This window comes from Trifolium pratense, linkage group LG4 (genome assembly GCF_020283565.1).
Source record: "Trifolium pratense cultivar HEN17-A07 linkage group LG4, ARS_RC_1.1, whole genome shotgun sequence".
In the NCBI taxonomy this organism is placed as follows: domain Eukaryota; kingdom Viridiplantae; phylum Streptophyta; class Magnoliopsida; order Fabales; family Fabaceae; genus Trifolium; species Trifolium pratense.
The window spans coordinates 20,639,822-20,658,166 of NC_060062.1; the positions used below are offsets into that span (position 1 = coordinate 20,639,822).

General features: G+C 34.4%; 3 protein-coding genes across 4 annotated transcripts; 1 reads left to right on the plus strand and 2 right to left on the minus strand.

The window, feature by feature from the left end:
* Positions 1–834: 834 nt before the first annotated feature.
* Positions 835–3,830, minus strand: LOC123882110. The gene is given in 5 exon segments (XM_045930908.1): positions 835–1,388; positions 1,585–1,800; positions 2,095–2,294; positions 2,619–2,939; positions 2,942–3,830. Coding segments are annotated over 5 exon segments (1,659 nt in total). The 5' UTR covers positions 3,723–3,830; the 3' UTR covers positions 835–1,247.
* Positions 3,831–5,869: 2,039 nt separating this feature from the next.
* LOC123882111 (translocase of chloroplast 159, chloroplastic) lies at positions 5,870–9,022 on the plus strand. Its single transcript, XM_045930909.1, has one exon. The coding sequence runs from the start codon at positions 5,959–5,961 to the stop codon at positions 8,641–8,643; it is 2,685 nt and encodes an 894-aa protein (XP_045786865.1). The 5' UTR covers positions 5,870–5,958; the 3' UTR covers positions 8,644–9,022.
* A 797-nt stretch (positions 9,023–9,819) lies between these two features.
* On the minus strand, positions 9,820–16,026 carry LOC123882112 (probable histone-arginine methyltransferase 1.3). 2 transcript variants are annotated; one of them, XM_045930911.1, is made up of 15 exons: positions 15,587–16,026; positions 15,399–15,461; positions 15,075–15,177; positions 14,539–14,679; positions 14,337–14,440; positions 14,144–14,242; positions 13,968–14,037; positions 13,699–13,795; positions 12,994–13,048; positions 12,356–12,439; positions 11,934–12,011; positions 11,467–11,570; positions 11,172–11,344; positions 10,929–11,080; positions 9,820–10,249 (listed from the first exon to the last, which is right to left on the minus strand). In XM_045930911.1, the coding sequence occupies exons 1-15, from the start codon at positions 15,761–15,763 to the stop codon at positions 10,169–10,171; spliced, it is 1,581 nt and encodes a 526-aa protein (XP_045786867.1). In that variant the 5' UTR covers positions 15,764–16,026; the 3' UTR covers positions 9,820–10,168. The 2 variants fall into 2 exon arrangements, with proteins under 2 accessions (XP_045786867.1, XP_045786866.1); XM_045930910.1 differs by having other exon boundaries at positions 9,820–10,270.
* Between the last annotated feature and the right edge of the window lie 2,319 nt (positions 16,027–18,345).

Below are 18,345 nucleotides of genomic sequence, written 5' to 3' on the forward strand. Positions count from 1 at the left end.
TGCTAAGAAATATTTGAGTTTTTAGGTATGTATATTTGACTTTTGTAAGGGTATAAAAGGAAAAACATCATTATATTGCGATTTCTTTAAAAAAAAAAAAATGGAGCAAAAATAAAATGTTAAATGACCAAAGTTAGAGACAAGAGTATAATGTTGTTCACACTCTACAAAGTGATTTTATATTGATTTCAATCAATTAAAGAGTAAGTGTTGAGAGTGTTGAAAAAAGAGTATTTCTAACTAACTTCTCCTGAGTATTTTTCGATTGAATTTCAAAATTTTATGACTTCTAATATTAATCTTCAATCTTCATCCAACCATATATCCTTGAACAAAAAGAGATTGTCAAATATACCCCTTTATGTAAAATAGGCATGTTATTAAAGCCACTTAGACACTTATTTCATGAACGTCGGTCACATACCCCTTTATCACCAATGTCTAGTGACAGAAAGATTCTCCTCCAAATTCAATTGCTCCAACCCTTCTAGCTTTGTGTATTGAGCTTGATCTTCCTATTGCACTTCAAAAAAGTGTATGGTCAAACCAGAATTCCTACGCTGGTAACTAGTAATGCTACATTCTTTTATCTCTTTTGCATGATGTTTATCTCGACTTGCTCCAATCTGGGATTTTGTTTCCTTCAAGTAGTGGTGTAGCACTACTGTTACTGTAGATTGAAGCTCAAAGGTAAAACACCAACCATCAGAATAAAACTCTGGTCCAGTTTGCTACAGTACATTCCATTTATATATATAGTTGCCATAATTTTTATGAAGTTAAGATGAACCGCACGCATTTCATTTTGCATGTGTTTGTTCCAGAAACTAATGCTAAACTAAAAAAAAATATATCGTTTTATTGCAATTTGAATGAACTTCCAAAATTTTACACTGCACATAAAGTGCCAATTTTCCCCACATGTTACGTACTCTGACTAATCCCTAGAACTTGTATAAGATCATGTAACTAATGACTCCTGCTCAGATATGTTCCATGGTGGGATATGTTGCAACTTACATGAACATATAAACTTTTAAAAATAGGAAAAATTTATAAAGAGAAACCTGCCCCCAAGTTTCAGTAGTGCTGCTCCATCAACTCCAACTTTTGATTTTGATGGAAGTGATGCACTGTATTTTATTTTCACTATCCACCAATTGTGGTTGGAAGTTGGAACGGCGATTTCTTCACTATGGACATTCTTTGGTGACTTGATCAAGTACCATTCATCACACTGTCACAAATTATGGCACATTTTGATCTTGTTCTATTATAGAGCACAATGCCATTTCAACATCAGTAAGTAGTTGTCCGGCATAGAGTTGAAGCTGCCTCTTTTTTACAACAACTACTTTCTCGCCATCTGAAATTTCTTCATTCAATTCCTACAAAACAATATGTGTACACCTTTAAACATGGCATATAACAAACACAATTATACAAAAAAAACAGCTAGCTAACTAAATCTATACAAAATTACTTCAATTAACGTGTGCATGGTTCAACAAGAACAATGAGACATTTTAGTTGATATGTTAGTGCATATAAGTTTTTATTTGCTGTGCAAGCTGATATTCTTACTTGTATCGACATGGGAACTGCTTTGGCACTAAAATCGTCGTCACCCAAATCTTCAAAAAAGGATTCAAGTAGAAAACAGAAGTTGTTGGCATCAGCTTGATCCTCAAAAGCAACAGTATAGGAATCATCACTATGCTCCTGTTGCTTAGAGGTGAAGTTTAAGCTATAGAGACCTTTAGGATCTTCTTCGTTGGAGCCTCTTTGCATGACAATAACCTTCACAAAGAGATATGACTTCCTGGTCAGATGCAAATGGATACACATAGAGCACACATAGAAACTAATATTATTAATGCACCAAAAATGTCTATTTCCCATGAATCCAATGCAACCAAAAGAATTCTCAAGTACTATATTTCAAGAAAAGGTCCTACAAACCTAGGATACAACTAGCGATTTCACAGGGTCACACAACACAGCTTTAAGAAAGGATGAACAATGGTGTAGTACGTCACTTTATGCCTATGCTACTGAAAAATAAGTAAACAAAACGAATTATCTTGCACGTACAAGAACATAACGTAGGTTCCGCCACCACACATCAGTCCTAGTGTTTGCTTGTTTAAGTGCTGAATTTTTTTTAGCAAATCCACGACCAGAACTGCCATTTATACTGTCCACATTATCCTTTTCAAAACCCTTGGAGTCTTGTGTCCTCAATTCTTTTACTTCAGGTGAAGACATCTCAACACTAGTCTCCGGGAAACCACCTAAACATGTAAAAAAATAACTCAAATTGTGCTAAATTTCTCCCAAGCAATCCCATTATATTCACTGGTTAATTCTTATACAAAATCCACTGAAAGCGTCGGTAATTTATTGCTCTTTTTACTTCAATTGAAGGTTGAAACTCCAAATGTAAATAAAGTTTTACTACCCTAACTTTAAAACTTTGATATATAACGAAATTTGAACAATGGTGCAAAAATAAACAGCATAACAGGAAAACAAAAAGGCAATTCAAAATGTTTAACTAATTATAAATAACAATAGAAATGGAAAGCCATTTAGAAGTTATGCATTGAACACATTACCATTATTTATGCTCTTGGTCTTAAATCCATCATTTGTTTTCGTATTTGGCGTTTCCATCTTTTCTTCCAAACTCTTCCCATCATTTTGAATTTCTCCTGACTCGTCATCAACGGATTTTCCTCTTTCTTCCAATGGAACACCAGAAGCATTCTTGTGTGTCACATCTTGTTGATTAACTGGCTCTTGATCCTGAGGTTCTACATTAGATACCCTGCGACCTTGGGTCCCGGAAAATCCCTTGGGAGTTTTCGTAGCCTTAGTCAAAGGGCTTTTAAATTTAGACTTTTTCTTAGAGGCTAATCCATCTTTCCCCTGATTCACATTCATACCGCCACCCCCGGCAGAATTTCCACGACATTTAATCGCATCGCTGCTGAACCATCCTTTTTACTATTTATCCTATTCTTCAGCTTCAATAATCGTTCAACAATCTCTTTCTCAATACCAAGTTTAGCACTAGAAACCACACTTTCATCATCATCAATTTCAAGATCCTCATCCTCTTTCACTTTCCCTTTCTTTTCTAACTCGATTCTCCGAGCTTCTCTCGCCATTAACTTAATTTCCTCAATTTTCTTTTCCACTATTTGATCCTCCCCAGTTTTCCAATTCTCACCAAACAAAATGTTCCTCTTCTCCCTTTCAATTACATCCAAATTCCCATTGGAAGGTTGATTTCTCAACTTCAAAAAGTAACAAACAGTTTGATACACAAAAGCCCCGATTATATACATAGCACCGTATTTGAATATAACTTTAGCAGAAACATTGCCAAAAATACCATTGCCTTTGGGTGTATCCACAGAAACTTGCAATTCTTCCAATTCACCAGTTTCTCCAACAGCACCGATGATATCTTCGAACTGCGAATCGTCGGCAGGAACATCAACACAGAATTCATGTTCTTGATGAGGGGAGATAATAGGTTGTGATTGTGGAAGATTAGGAGGGATGATTGGAGATGATTTGGTTAGGGTTTTGAGAATTTTTGGTCGGAGATAGTTTTTCCTACGAGGAGTTTTTGAAGAGACTATAATCAGAGGTTTTCGTCGAGTAATGGAAGATGCGTGAAAGGATAATACAGAGCAATGTACAGTTGTCATTGATGCGGAAATTGGTTCGGCACGGTTATGGTACGGTTAGGTTAGTTTCCATTTCCATGGCTATTGCGGATTTGCAGTGCGAAGTGCAAACATTGGGAAGTTTGAGAAGACGAGCATGTTTCGTTCTACTTAATTCTTGGTGGGCCGATTCAGTTTAATTGTGGCCCAATAAAATTTTGTAAGTACATTTTTTTGGAGGTACTTACGCGCCATATTTTTACACTAAGTAACGGATGTGTAAAAATAAAAAAATTTGGGAAAAAAAGTTGTCTACTACGGACAGTGTTTGAGTAACCAATAGAACGGCAAAATAATTCTTTTTTTTAAAGCTTCTCTTTAGCCCCACATTTCTCCTAAATTCCCTAAATTTTTGTTTTTGTCTTGGAAGCTAGGTTTGAAGCTATTTTCCGAACCATATTTATTTTCGAGGTAATATCTTTTTACTCTATTTTCTTTTACTTTAATACGAAAAATATGAGATAAATATTTGTTAATGCAACATGGAAATAATTAGGGGATGCAAATTGGAGTTCTTTTCTTTCTAAGATCGCTACAGTTGTTGTCATTCATGTCTTATAATCCATTTGGTTGGCTCGAAATGGCATAAAGATTCAACAATGTTGAGGTTACTAAACATGCTGCATAAATGAAGATTTTGACGCACCTGCTGTCACAGCGAAACTTATTCTTTGGAAGTCCCCGAGTTTTGGTTGGATGAAAGCGATCACGGACGGGTTTGTGACTCAGTCATCTACTCCTTCGGGTGGACTGTTTTCGGGATTATATGCCTTTTGTGGCGGTTTTGCGCAGAAGATTAATGGTTTTTTGGTGCTGCACTCGGAGCTCATGGCTTTGATTATAGCGATGGAGATAGCGCATAGCAATACTTGGAAATTTCTTTGGCTTGAAAGTGATTTTGTGACATATTTGAATGCTTTTGATAATATTAATATAATGCGATGGGATTTGCGGATTCGGTCAAATTGTTTAGCATTTTGGTCTCATATATGATATATGTAGTTGTAGAGAGGGCAATGTGTGCGCGGATAAAATTGCAAACATTGGTCGTGCATACACACAAATGAGATGGTGGGAATCCTTGTCATCAATGCTTCGTGATGATTTTCTTCGAGACAAGCTAGGACATCCTCAATACCGTATTACTTAATTTTTATACTCTTTTTCTATCTTTGGGATAAGGCCTAGTCCTCTTATAATTGTCTTTTTTTTTTCTCTTATTTTTAATTTAATATGAGATATAGGTAGAAGACGAGAAAAAATAGGAGTGCCAACATAGTTGGGACTTGTGACGTATACATTTACCTTAATATTTAAATGCTCTTAATTTATAAAAAGTAATAAAAAATACGGACAAATAGTTGTTATTAGCAAATAAAAAAACATTATATAATTTTTGGTTTACACTATTTTTTTTTATATCTTCTAAATAAGAATGAGAATATGAGTATAATTCCTGTAAAAAAATAAATAATATGAGTATAATATATTGATTATAATTTATTATAAAAACATACACGTAACAATAGTGTCAATAAAATCAATTTACGAGTCAATAAGTTTTATACGTATACCCATAATAACTTTACTTATATCTTAATATATTTCATAACATTGTCAAAAAAAAAAAAAATTATAACAAATTTATGAATATTTTATTTTAGATTTTCTACCTTATTTTAATATCGACTTAAACTATGAAGGAAAAATCCATGTACCATTGTGAATGCGTGAATATTTTACTAATTTTATAATGACAAATATTATTTTAACACCATTTTTGTGTCGGGCATGGTATGCGTATATATAAGTTCATTTTTTTAGTTAGATTATTCTCTTTCTTCAAATCACATTAATAGTTAGAAATGTATATTTTTATATGATATCAAAATGCGGTGTAAAAGTTTAGAAATTCAAATAAAATTACTAATTTTTAATACTCATGAAATTTTTCGGACAGTTTATAATTTTATAATAAGAATCAAATGTAGTACTGTATTATATTTGTTGGGGTGCAAGGATTAAAAAAATGAATTGAGGTGCATGGATTAACTGAAGGGGTGAAAAGTAAATAAATTTCCAAAAAGCGCTTCATAGGGATGAAAGGGCCCAAATTCAAATTTGAATTAAAGTCTCTTCGGCTCGACGGTTAGCCACTTTTGTTGAGATTGGCTACTGGCTAGGCTACACTCTATCTCTAACAAACAAACCTTCATTCATGGCGTCAAATTCAAAGACATCTGTAATTGCCACCACCGGCGACGGCGAGTTCCCTCAACAAATGAATCTCTCAGGTTCCGTTCCTATCAGAGCTCCTCTTACCATTGATGATTCAGATTCTGATTTTGATCTTTCAACTGACGCCTCTCTTTCCGAAACCGCCTCGCATTCTGACCTAGAACATGAACCACATTATACCTCTCAAAAAGAAGAAGAAGAAGAAGAAGAAGATGATGATGACGAACAGTGTTTTGAAACTGACGAAGAACTTTCTCCTCTCGTCCAAGTACCTTTACGTGTTACTCCTTTCGCTCATTTGTCTAACTACGACGATGAGGAAAACGAAGAAGAAGAAGATGGTGATGATGATGGTGATGGTGGTGAAATTTTGAGTGCTGAGAGAGTGCCGGAGAAAACATTTTCTGAAGATACAGGTTTCGATGTATCCATTGAAGCTGAAAATGAGATTCCCAATGGTAATGAATTTGATCAGGAAATGGTTGTGGACGAACTTTCTACTGCTACTCCAACTGATTTGGATGATTTGTTGCAGTGTTCGCGAGGCAGTTTGGAGAATGACCAATTTAGGAAGGTAAGAGTTGCATTAAATGAATTTGAAAATGATGATATAAAATTATATGGTTTAGATACAAATGATGAAATTAGGGTTCTGATTGATTTAATTGAGGCTGATGTTCTAATGGAAAGTAAGTTGGAGATGGAAGACACTGTGATAACTGATATGGTGGACGAAACTCCCAATGCCAGCGGCGGTTTATTAGAATCCAATGCTGAGGATTTTGTCAACAGTATTATGATGCTGGAGCAGAATACAAGTGTTGATAATTTAGCAGAACAGAACCCCGAAACAGGTGAATCGCTATCTGATGCTTTTGCTGAAAATATTGAATCTAGTAGTACAAAAACTCAAAGCACTGTGGCTAATGGAAGTCAAGGTGTTGTTGCTTGTCATCAAGAAAGTGAGAGTGATAATATGGTAAGCATAACTAAATCTGTCGTCGACTCAAAAGATACGTTGCATGATTCATCTGTTGGTTTTGAATCCAATGGTGATGCTTGTGAAGGTAACGAAATTCAGGGTGTTGAGTATTCAGAACTTTCTGATGCGGCACTCTTTCAAGAAGAATGTACATATTTGGAAAATAGTTTGTCTGAAACTGTTTTGGGTGTTGTTCAAGAAGATGAGCTGTTTTGTGATAAACGTTTGCATGAAAATGCAGAAACATTTAACTTGGAAGACGCTGTAAACATAGAGGCTCCTGTGGGGCTAAACATAGTAAGACAAGAGGCAAAAGGAGATGGTTTTGCTTTGGATGAAGATGTGGAAAAATTGATGTCAGTTCGCCTTGAGCAGTTTAGGGAACAAATTTCAGCACTCTCGATTCTTTTGGGTTCAATAGGTTCTGGAAAGAACTCTAATGAAGAACGGACATTCATTAGTCCACATGGAAGAAGGAACTTACCAAAGAATGGCGGGAGAAGTCAATTAATTTATTTTGACAGTGATGGTGAATCAGATTGCAACTCAGTTACAGTTACTTTTGCTGATCAATCCAATGTTCTTTTTCTCAAAGGTCCAGATAGTTTCAGTTCCTTATCAGGTGGTGACACTCGAGATGGGTTCCAACACAACATAAGTGAAGCAGAGAAGGAGAAGATACACAATATACAGACGATATGTGTGAAATTCTTGAGGCTTATCCAGCGAGTGAATTTTTCTCTTGAAGATTCCTTGGTCTCAAAAGTTTTATGCAGGTTGGTTGCAGATATTGGAAGGCGCTCAAACCAAGAAACTGTCATTAGTTCAGCAAAAACATTAGCAAAGAAGCTCGAAGAAGATTCGGAGGATGATTTAGACTTTTCTTTGAACATTCTGGTTCTTGGCAAAAGTGGTGTGGGAAAGAGTGCAACCATTAATTCTATTTTTGGTGATACAATGGTCACTACAGATGCATTTGAACCCGCCACAACATCTATAAAAGAGGTTTCTGGAACTATAGATGGAATCAAGATCAGAATCCTTGACACACCAGGTCTCAGGTCCCCTATGAAGGAGCAAGCTTTCAACAGAAAGATACTGTCATCGGTAAAAAGGTATATGAAAAAGTTTCCTCTGGATGTCATTCTCTATGTTGATAGAGTAGATATCCAGACCACAGATCTTAATGATTTACCAATATTAAGGTCAATCACAAGCACTCTTGGTCCATCAATATGGCAACATACAATCCTTACTCTCACTCATGCTGCTTCTACTTCTTTGGACGGTCCATCGGGATCCCCTCTGAGTTATGAAGTATTCGTTGCTCAAAAATCCTATCTTTTTCAACAATCAATCATCAAAGCAGTTGGTGATCAGTGTCAATTGAGCTCAAGTTTCATGTGTCCAGTGTCTCTTGTCGAGAACCATCCATTCTATGGAAAAAATATATCTGGGGAGAGTGTGCTTCCCAATGGACTTAGATGGAGAAGCCAGTTATTAGCTTTGTGTTTCACTCTGAAGAGCCTATCCCAAGTGTCTTCTGTTTCAATACCTTGTACTCTGTTTGATAATTGGAAGCAGTTTTTCTTACAGGATCATTCACAGCCTCTGTGCCATCTATGTTCTTGTTTGTTGCAGTCTCCTGCTCATCATCTAAAATTCACTTCCAATTGGAATTGACTTGGCTATTCATCTGGCAACTGTTTTTAATGAATATAGAAATATCCTAAATGGTTGTCGAAGGCCCCTAAAAAGAAAGTCTTGAGAAGAGGAGGTAAGATGATTCTGGCACATCAAAAACATTAGTCTTACGGAGAGTCCAAAGGAGAAGTGTTAGTGTTTCTGTTTACTTCAAGTCCCGGCTTATGGCGATGCCAATTCTCGGTTGCCATGACTGGGACAATAATCTTTATTGCCAGATTGTCAACTCTGCAAAAACATTGGTACATTGTAGGTATAACTTTAATGCTGATTTAAGATAACGAAATTGTACTAAATATTCCTCTGCCTTGTTTGTAAAAGAGCCTGAAATGCTACTCCACTAACAATGTTATAATTATCTTTTAAACTTCTCAAATACTGTTATGTTTCCAATAACCACATGCATATTTAGTAGAAAACTACATTTGATGAATTACACAAATTTAGTGTCTTTAGGAGCACGGAACAAATAGATTAATAACACAAAATGACTTGAGTTGGCATAGTATACACTTGTATGAACCGAACCAACATATTTTGTATATGTTAGGGAATACGGATTTAACAATCACACCGCAAAGTCCTCGTCTAGTCATCATTGATGTTTTTTTGTCATAGTATGCTATGCACTCCCAGAACAGCAACCAATTCACTTTCTGGTTCAGGTTTAATAAACCAGACACCATTATATCAAAAAATTAGTTCACACTTGTAATAACGTTCAGAACCTTCAAAACATTTTTTCACTAAAACAATATCTTCACTCCAGTTTGGTTTTAAAAATCGTTTTTTCTTGAAAGGAGAGGAAACGTTCTACTGTTGTTGCAATGATTCTACAGTGTAATTTTGTCTCATTTTTTAAACAAGCTCACAAATTAACCACAAAACCAATTTGGCACTGGCTGAGTTTCTCAAAATTAACCTTACTTTTTATGTTCAATAAAATTTGACTTCAAGTGGGCACCAGTTTTTGTTTTTACAAAGTAAACAGATCAGGTCTGTTTTTTAGCAAAGTAATTTAGGCTTTTGAATACGTGCACTAGGTTTTTAAAAATGGTTCAGGTGCACCAGTGTTTTTGCACAAAACCCTGCCAAGACACTATAAAATTTTCAAACAGAAAATCTCCTTAATAAATTTCTATTTGAAACCCACCATTGGATCAATCAATCAATTAATAATACATTAGCAACCATGCAAGTTTGCGTTTCCGCTAGTGTAAGCAGTACAAGTTTACCATAATATTATCCCCATCTAATCATACAGATCAACCAATACATTAAACTCCTAATCTTCCAGGCATAAGGATTCAATACATTCTTGGTTAAATAAATTAAGCAAATGAGTACAGGATCTGCAGCATAACCAACCATCACAGTGGATAGAACATAATGTTGATGAATTTACAGGCTAGGAGGTGTCCAAATAAAGACAGGGTCCCCCAACTTGCTGTGGCATGGCATATTCATGATACAAACAGAAGCGCTCGTGTTAGGAGTTATTGAGTTAAATCTTCTGCATCAGCGAATCAATCTGAGCACAAGAATTAGGCGAAAGCTGTTGCATTATTTCTGGTTCTTCAAATTCCTGAGATTGGATATGTATATCCTGTTAAAGAAAGTGTCACTGACAACAGGAGTGCAGAAAAAAACTATAAACCTGAACAATTAAACCCCTGTACTTCGGGAAGTGGATTGATTGCCATTCAAACTCTACAATTTATCCAACAGACTGGAGAATGGAGATGGGAGCAGCAGCTGAGACTGTCTAGTTTTTTTTTACAAGCAAAAGTGCAATAATGGAAAAAACTATCGTCCTAAAATATACAGTGCCGGTTTTAGTTAATCAATAACATTATTTAAAAAGGAGTGACAACTATTCCCAATTTTGATTAATTCTCGCGTGAAGACCATATATGAATTATGTAAAAAGCAAGTGTGTGTGTGTGTGTGTGCGGGCGAGCGAGCATAATAAGTTTTCTAATTTACGTGCTATGCTTCCACCATTTGCCGTTATGCCATTCACCATGATTATAGTGGATTTTTGGCTTGCCGAGATTGACACCACCGGAAGGGACCAACTAACCAATCACAACCAATTTATCTTGTTACAAATACTCACATCACCGTTGTTACCCCCCACCCCCCTCTCTCTTTCCCTCCTAAATTTCGACTTCCAAACTTTCGCTAAGATTCAAGTTCTGCTTTTGAATTTCATTTCACCCAGCAAGCATGGAAAAGGAAAGACAATACAATAAATCCAATACCTGTGTTTGTACAAGTGGTTGAGGTTGCTGATCTTGGGCTACCGGATAAGCTTGTGGTTGGGACATTCTATAGTAGGGTTCTTTGAGATCAAGCTTACAAGAAGATGTTTGAAGAATCCCTCCTTGTTCAGCACCAGGACCCCACATTTTAGCTAATGCAAATTTACATTTTTCTCGTTAGCATCCTGATTCAACTCATGCTAGTATAGAAATAAAAGAAAAGGAAAAGATATAAATACCAACCAGACAATGTTAAATATATTGTATAACTTTGTGCATTGTGTGCAATCAAATGAAGCCTGCCGGTAATTTCTTGCCCTGCCATGACATAAATTGGCTGAGAGAGAACACAACGTAGCTGGTACCAATGGGTTGTGGGTGAACCAGGAGCAGTGGTAAGCCACCTTTGTACAGTACTGTAAATTTGTAATAATTGAGTCAAACCAACAGATAGGAGAATTATATAGGAGCAATAATCCGACCAAGATGAATAAAATCTGGTTAGACTTTATTATTACTAATAAAGAGGAATGTTTACCTTCCATTGAACAGTACATCAAACCAACATGCCAGCCCATGTACTCTGGTGCCCACAGAGGCAATGAATCTCAGAGGAATGTCAATTTCATATAATTCTTCTTCCTACATAACAAAGAGTGATCTGATCAAAATTCATTGGCAACTTCACTTCTAGTATTTGAAAGAATATAATGGAACATAATGAATAAATACAGTCAACAACAAACAGTAGACCATTTATTTATACAAAAAAAAAATGATACATAGCAAGGAAAAAAATACAATGATCATCAGAACACAGGGCCTAACTTAAAAAATAAAAGTTACCATAAGAAAGTTTATTAAAATAAATCTAATAGATAGAAAAATGAATGCAATAAAAACAAATCGGCTTGTTTGATAAAAAGGTGAAATTTATTGGTGTGAACTGCCAAAATAACCTCCAGAAAATAAATGAATAAAACCATCTTAGAAGTTGATTCTTACCTTCATTTTGCCGAAGTCTAATACATGGAACATTGGGGGAGCTATTAACAATCTTGGATCAAAAGCATCAACCACAGGCTTTGTGGAGAGAAAAATGGAGAGAAGAAATGTTAGTTACAAAATGTTAAGAGTGCATTAGCAACTTAATGTTAGTTATCAATTTCTCAATTTCTGAATACCAACTTGAACCTCGAGTGCATTTCTATGTCAACACCATTGTTTTTATTTTTGAATGACAATTGTCAATTATTTCGTTAGTAATTGCTATCAACACCACTATCATCTCAATAAATAATTGAAATCTTATTGTCTTACAATAGCCACAGGCATTTTTGGAAAATAAAAATTGATGATACATTTAAATTTGATACATGTATGATAGAATATAAAAATATATCACAAAAAACAAGCTAGTCTAATACCTGAGAAAAATATCCTTGAAATGCAGTCCCGTGTAAGGGTGTCAAATCAACACCATAATAATTTTGCTGCTGCCAGAATAGGGCCTGAACAATAGCAATTGGTTTAAAATAGCGAGAAAAATAAGAATTACAGAAAACAGAATACTCAAAAAAGCAGCAAGATTAATAGATCTGTAAAGGAGTGACATCTGTGGTGCAATTCTAAAACATGAACTATGAAATCAACATTTTACAAAGCAAAATTGTTTTGGTACTTCTGTTTGACACCCATTGAGGGGAAGAAATAAGTTTAGTATCATAATATCATTTTGAACAATAGTATCATAATATCATTGAAATCCATTTGAATAGACAATTGAATCAAATCTCAGTAAAAGACGCTTTAGGTTGGCTTTTTTGCTATCCTGAAATATCTTCAATTAATATAAGCCCTTTTCATTTTAAATTGCCGCGAACTCGAGGCAGCAAAACAATCCTTTTAATTTAAAGATGTACTAGACAATGATAGAAATACAAGTGTGGTGTCTCTGTATACATAGGCATACAATTATGCACTACAGTAGCATTTTCAACAAACAAATATTCATCACTAAATAAGCACACATACACGCAAATATAAACACAAACACGCTACACACCTTATTAGCAATTTCAATAAACAAATATTCATCGGTGAAAGGTGCCATGTGAATCCTACACCAGTAATAAAGTCAAGGTTAGCAGAAGACGATTAATAATTAGATGATTACAAACATTACGGAGGAAAACAGCATAATTTCAAAAGCTTGGGTGTTTCTACTTTTTTTGAAGCAAAAAAACACTTCTAATTTAAAAAACAGTTTAAAATCTTGACGATAATTAAAAACGCAATTTTAGTGATTTCTGAGGAGCAGCAATAATATATTTTACATGAAAGTAAATAAATTAAAGGCTACATAATAGATATGCCTTTTTTAAGGTTATCCAGACCAAAACCTATACCAATATCAAACAATATATCATTTAGAACAAGGATCTAGTCCGTGCAAAATCACACTTGGCTAAAGAAATGAAACAAAATGTGGGCATAAGAAATAAACGACAGTGTTCAAAACATGATTTTAGATATTATTGTGAATGACCACTGAAATTGCAAAAGATGTTAAAATCCATAAAATTGTTGAATTGTCAAAGCCATTTGAAGAAAAAAATCAAATTCAAATGGAAGTATGTCTATTTGAAAAGGCATATGGTTATCTGGCAGCAATGACCTCCCTTAGTAGAATTATATTTGTCATAATCATGTTAGTATTGCTACACCCACGTGCAAGCTCTAAGAAACATTGAAAGGGAGCTAAATTTACCTTCCCACACCAGGAAACATTTTCCCAGTAGGAGTGAGAAACCTATCTCTGGCAATGACATAAGACTCCAGCATCCTCTCATTAACTAACAAAGTGCCTGCATAACAACAAAGGGATTTTCTAGCTTATAAAACACTATCATTTCAAAATTGTATGCAGCAACTTAACCTGCCATTCTATACTACAAAGCAGCAAAAAAAAAAAACTATTTGACAAGACCATATGGATTTGTATATAAATTATATATTATAAATTGAATATCAGCTTACCCATGGGCTCCGAGATTAGAATATCTGCTTTCTCTGGCAACTCAACATCCTCAACTCTGCCTTTAATCACCTAAATAGAATAATAAAATAATTAATAAGTAAAATAGTTCCCTGAATAATAAGACAGTTGCTGAAAAATTATTATTATAGCAATAAAACTAGGAAACAGATCTCACTGTAATTCGTTGAGCCAGTTTTGGGTTCCCAGCTATGAGTTTACGTGCATATTCTGCCATTTCAGAGGCTTCCACAGCATAAACATGTTTGGCACCGGCCTAAGACACCAAAAATTTTCATTTAGTTAGAGGCATTGACAATTTCATATGCTACAACTAAGTTTACACCCAATTAAAGTGTTGAGCTAGCTACCTGAGCAGCAAACAATGACAAAATACCGCTACCAGCACCCACATCAACTACTACACGACCAGTAAAATCAGCACGGTTCTCAATAACCGCAGCATAATAAGTTCCTAAAACAATATCATGAATGAATTCATCAGGTAAGAGTAAAATAAATATGCACAATTCAAAAATAAATGAGGACCAGTAGAATACAACAAGGTATAACCTGTCCGCACGTAGTCCTGCAACATGTTTTGTTGATGAAGAAGTTGTCCATAATAATGAAAATACATTTTTGCAGAAGATGACTCTATCTTTTCATCAAATTTGCTTTTAGAAGTTGTTAAAGTTCCATTCGGCAAGTTTCCTGCAGGATTAAAAAATTCAATTCAATATATAACTAAACTACAAGAATACTGAAATGTACTCACAACGATGTTTAACATGAGTGAGAAATGCTGCAATTAGAAGGAAAAAAAATTCACAAGTTTCTTTTTCAAGCAAAGAGGGTTGACAGCAAATAAGAATTCACTAGTACTTAAGCCTAATTTACAATAGCCCGACAAATTTGCTAGCTTGCCAGTGGCTTGGGTCATACATCCAAATCCAATTTTTAATCAGTGCGGCAAAGACGGAAATTTGCTAAACCAACTGACATGTCAAAGGACAAAGGTTTTTAAGCAATGAGAATATACTAAAGAAAAATGCTGCACATCAAAATCCATTCTACAATAAAGTCTACACATTTATACGAAGCATCACCTTGAACATTGTTTTCCTTTATCCATTGTTGGACAGCAGAATGGAAGGCTGCACAATCCTCCTCGTTTTTAAACTTGATACTAACTCCCGTCGAATAAGATCCCTGGTTTAAAAATAGCACTGTTAAAATGCTGGCAACATACCAATGAATTACTCGACGACAATAATACCGAAAGTACTATGAAAATCTCATAGTCATAGGAGCATAAGCATAAGCATCAGCATAAATAGCTTATAAAATGTAGAATGCATTAAAATTAACTACATCATTAGATCTTTATTAATAAATCTTAGCTAAAGAATTATAAAAACTCTTGTCCTTACCGATTTACCGTCATCAGAACCTTCCATAGTACAAAGCGATTGAACAGGGCCCAATTTCAATATCTGTCAAATTAAACCACAAAAAAAACAATCTTTAAGATACCCTTATGCAGATAATAAACAGAGAAATTAGTGTCAGTAAACTCAGCATCAGAAACGAAGGAAAAAGTGAAAAGTAAAAAAGGAACCTGAGCAGTTCGAAGATCGAAATTGAGAGGAATCTGTGGAGATTCGGGATGAATTTGAAGAGCATCGGAAGTGAAGCGAGCAATTCCCGGCGATGAAGCATCATCGGAAGAGAGGTCGGAAATTGATGAGAGAGTGAAGTCTCGATTCTTCCAATTTTGCCCTAATGAATCCGCCATGCTCACAACAGAACCAAGCTCTTTGTTGCTTAATTAATTATTTGTAGTTTTCAGAAAATATAATTCATCTGATAGAGAAATTAAATTAAAAAAAAAAAAGTATATATATAAGAAAGTGTATATAGTTATTTTAAATGGAACTAGGGTTTGGAAAGTTTGAGAGCCGCCAAAGAGAGAGAGTGTGTGTGTGTGTGTGTGTGTGTGTGTGTGTGAAAGAGAGCCCTTTGAAAGCGGGAGATAGTTAAGTTTCACTTCACTCACTGACACTGTGTTAAGCTTTTGGTTTTTTTTTCTTCTTAATTTAATTAATTTATTTAATCTACTAGTACTTTTTTAATTATTTTATTATTATTTATTTATTCTAGTTCTAGTATGGACCTGGATCCCATGCAGTCAAAGCATGTTGCAGTCATGCAGTCACTGCATAGGAGTCCTTAGATTTAATTTTGATCAAATAAATAATATATTTTAATAAATTTGGATGGCTAAAATTAACCTGCGGTCAAAAACTGACTGCATGAAATTCATTTCCCTATTACTATTAGTAGCAGAACAGTGCTTAGATTTGGTTCAGTTGAGTTTGATGGATTTGGGGGTCGGAGTGGAAGCTATGCATGCATTGCATTCATTAATAACCGCGTCAATGAGGTGGGTGAAAAGTAAACAAAAGCTTTACTGCAACTTACCAACAACAACAAAAGGAGCATTGCGTTAGATACTTAGATTTTAGTTTACACACTTTGATTCATCAATTTAGTTATAGGATGAGACTGTTACCATTCTAAAAATGGGTTAAATCCAAAAATAATAACACCATTCGTTACACAGACAGAACAACTCTTGCCAGAAAGAAAATCTTTGTTTTTTAGTGATTTCTCCAAAGTGGCAAGGGTTAATTTTGTTTGCATTCAGACCGGGTTGAAATTGCCGTGATCATTGTAAGACGATTGTGATGGGGTGAATAGCTTAACTGATTTGAATTAACGATAAGAAGAATTAAGGAGTAAAGGTTCAGGATTTAAGTTCTGGTGAAAAACAAACTAACATTAACAAGTAAAGTGTATAAGATAAAAAGTGTGAGAGAGACAGAGACAAACATATACGATGTCACATATAGTGTCAATATTTAGATGTTCAAATAATACGACCCAAATTCATTTTAGCATGTGATATGCCTTTCGAGACTTTGGAATCCAAATTAAGGTACAAAATATTTTCTCTAATCCAAAATAAATGTCACTTTATCAAATACTTTTTGTTAAAATCACTGTAATTTTACCATTGAAGTGAAAAATGAGTGATGGTCCAAAAAATAACGAATGAGTTGTTTTAAGATAATGTGGGTGCGTTTAATTCGTAAAATAGAAAGGACTGGACAGAACAATATAACACAGGACAGAACAAAACTATACCGGAGAGATATAAGACAATAATATTTTTATATTCGAAAATAAAATTGGTATTTTCGTATTTTTTATAGTTGTACTGTGGAAAAAAAGTTGCCATGTAGTTCAGCGAGGGACAAAAAATCTTGTTTTTGTCTTGTCTTTTGCTACTTAATTTGTTCAGTTCCATAACCAGTTTCAAATCAAACATAGTACAACAAAAGTTGTCCAGTCCAATCTCTTATTTTTAGCAAATCAAACGCACCATGTGACTCTAATGAAATCCATAAAACAACTTGGAGTATAGTTTACAATTAAAGATACTCTTACATTGTTTTATGGTTATGTTCATAACGGAAACAAATGTCATGTGATTTGGTGCATCGTCCGCTTGGTTGGTCTCTTTGTTTTTTTATAAATAGAATGACAAAGTCATTGAAAACTCATACATACATTTGTGTAGTTAAAACTTAAACTTCGGTCACGACGTCTAAGTTAATAATTTTGGCAATTTTGTTGGTTGAACTAAGATTTATGAACCGACTTCCTTGTATTTTATCGGTAGTAGTATATTTCTTATGTTGACACGTCAAAGTTTTTGTTATACTACCTTCTACCAAGAATGAATTAAGTGTTAAGAAACTTGGATCGCTTGGATAAATAAGAGTTTGATCACTGACTCTTACGTATAAAAGAAGTTTGATTAAAAATAGAGAACTTAAAGTGCATCTCATATGTTCTTTAAGGGAGTTTAGTTACATATTAACAGCGGTTGAGACTCTGTACGTATAACAAAACTCAAAAAAATGACTGCATCTTATACTTGGAAGAATTATGCTAGCAACACATTCTGTAACATTTTTTCTCTTTCAATATTTATCAGATTGGTTGGCATTTAAATGAGTTTAACAAAATTTATGTGTGATCTACATAATGCAGAAAATATTGCATTAGAAAATGAGTTGTTATATCAACAATAAACTGATTTAAATTTAAATAGTAAAAAATTAGAATCTCTTAAACAAAATGGTCATGCATTCAATTTCTGACACCCGTGTATAAAACATAATAATGTAATATAGGAGAAATACTTAGTTGAGCACTAACCCAAATAAAAATATTTAGGCACACATACATTAATAAAAATATTTGCTCAAAAAAATTCATCAATCAAAAATATTTAAATGTAAAATAATT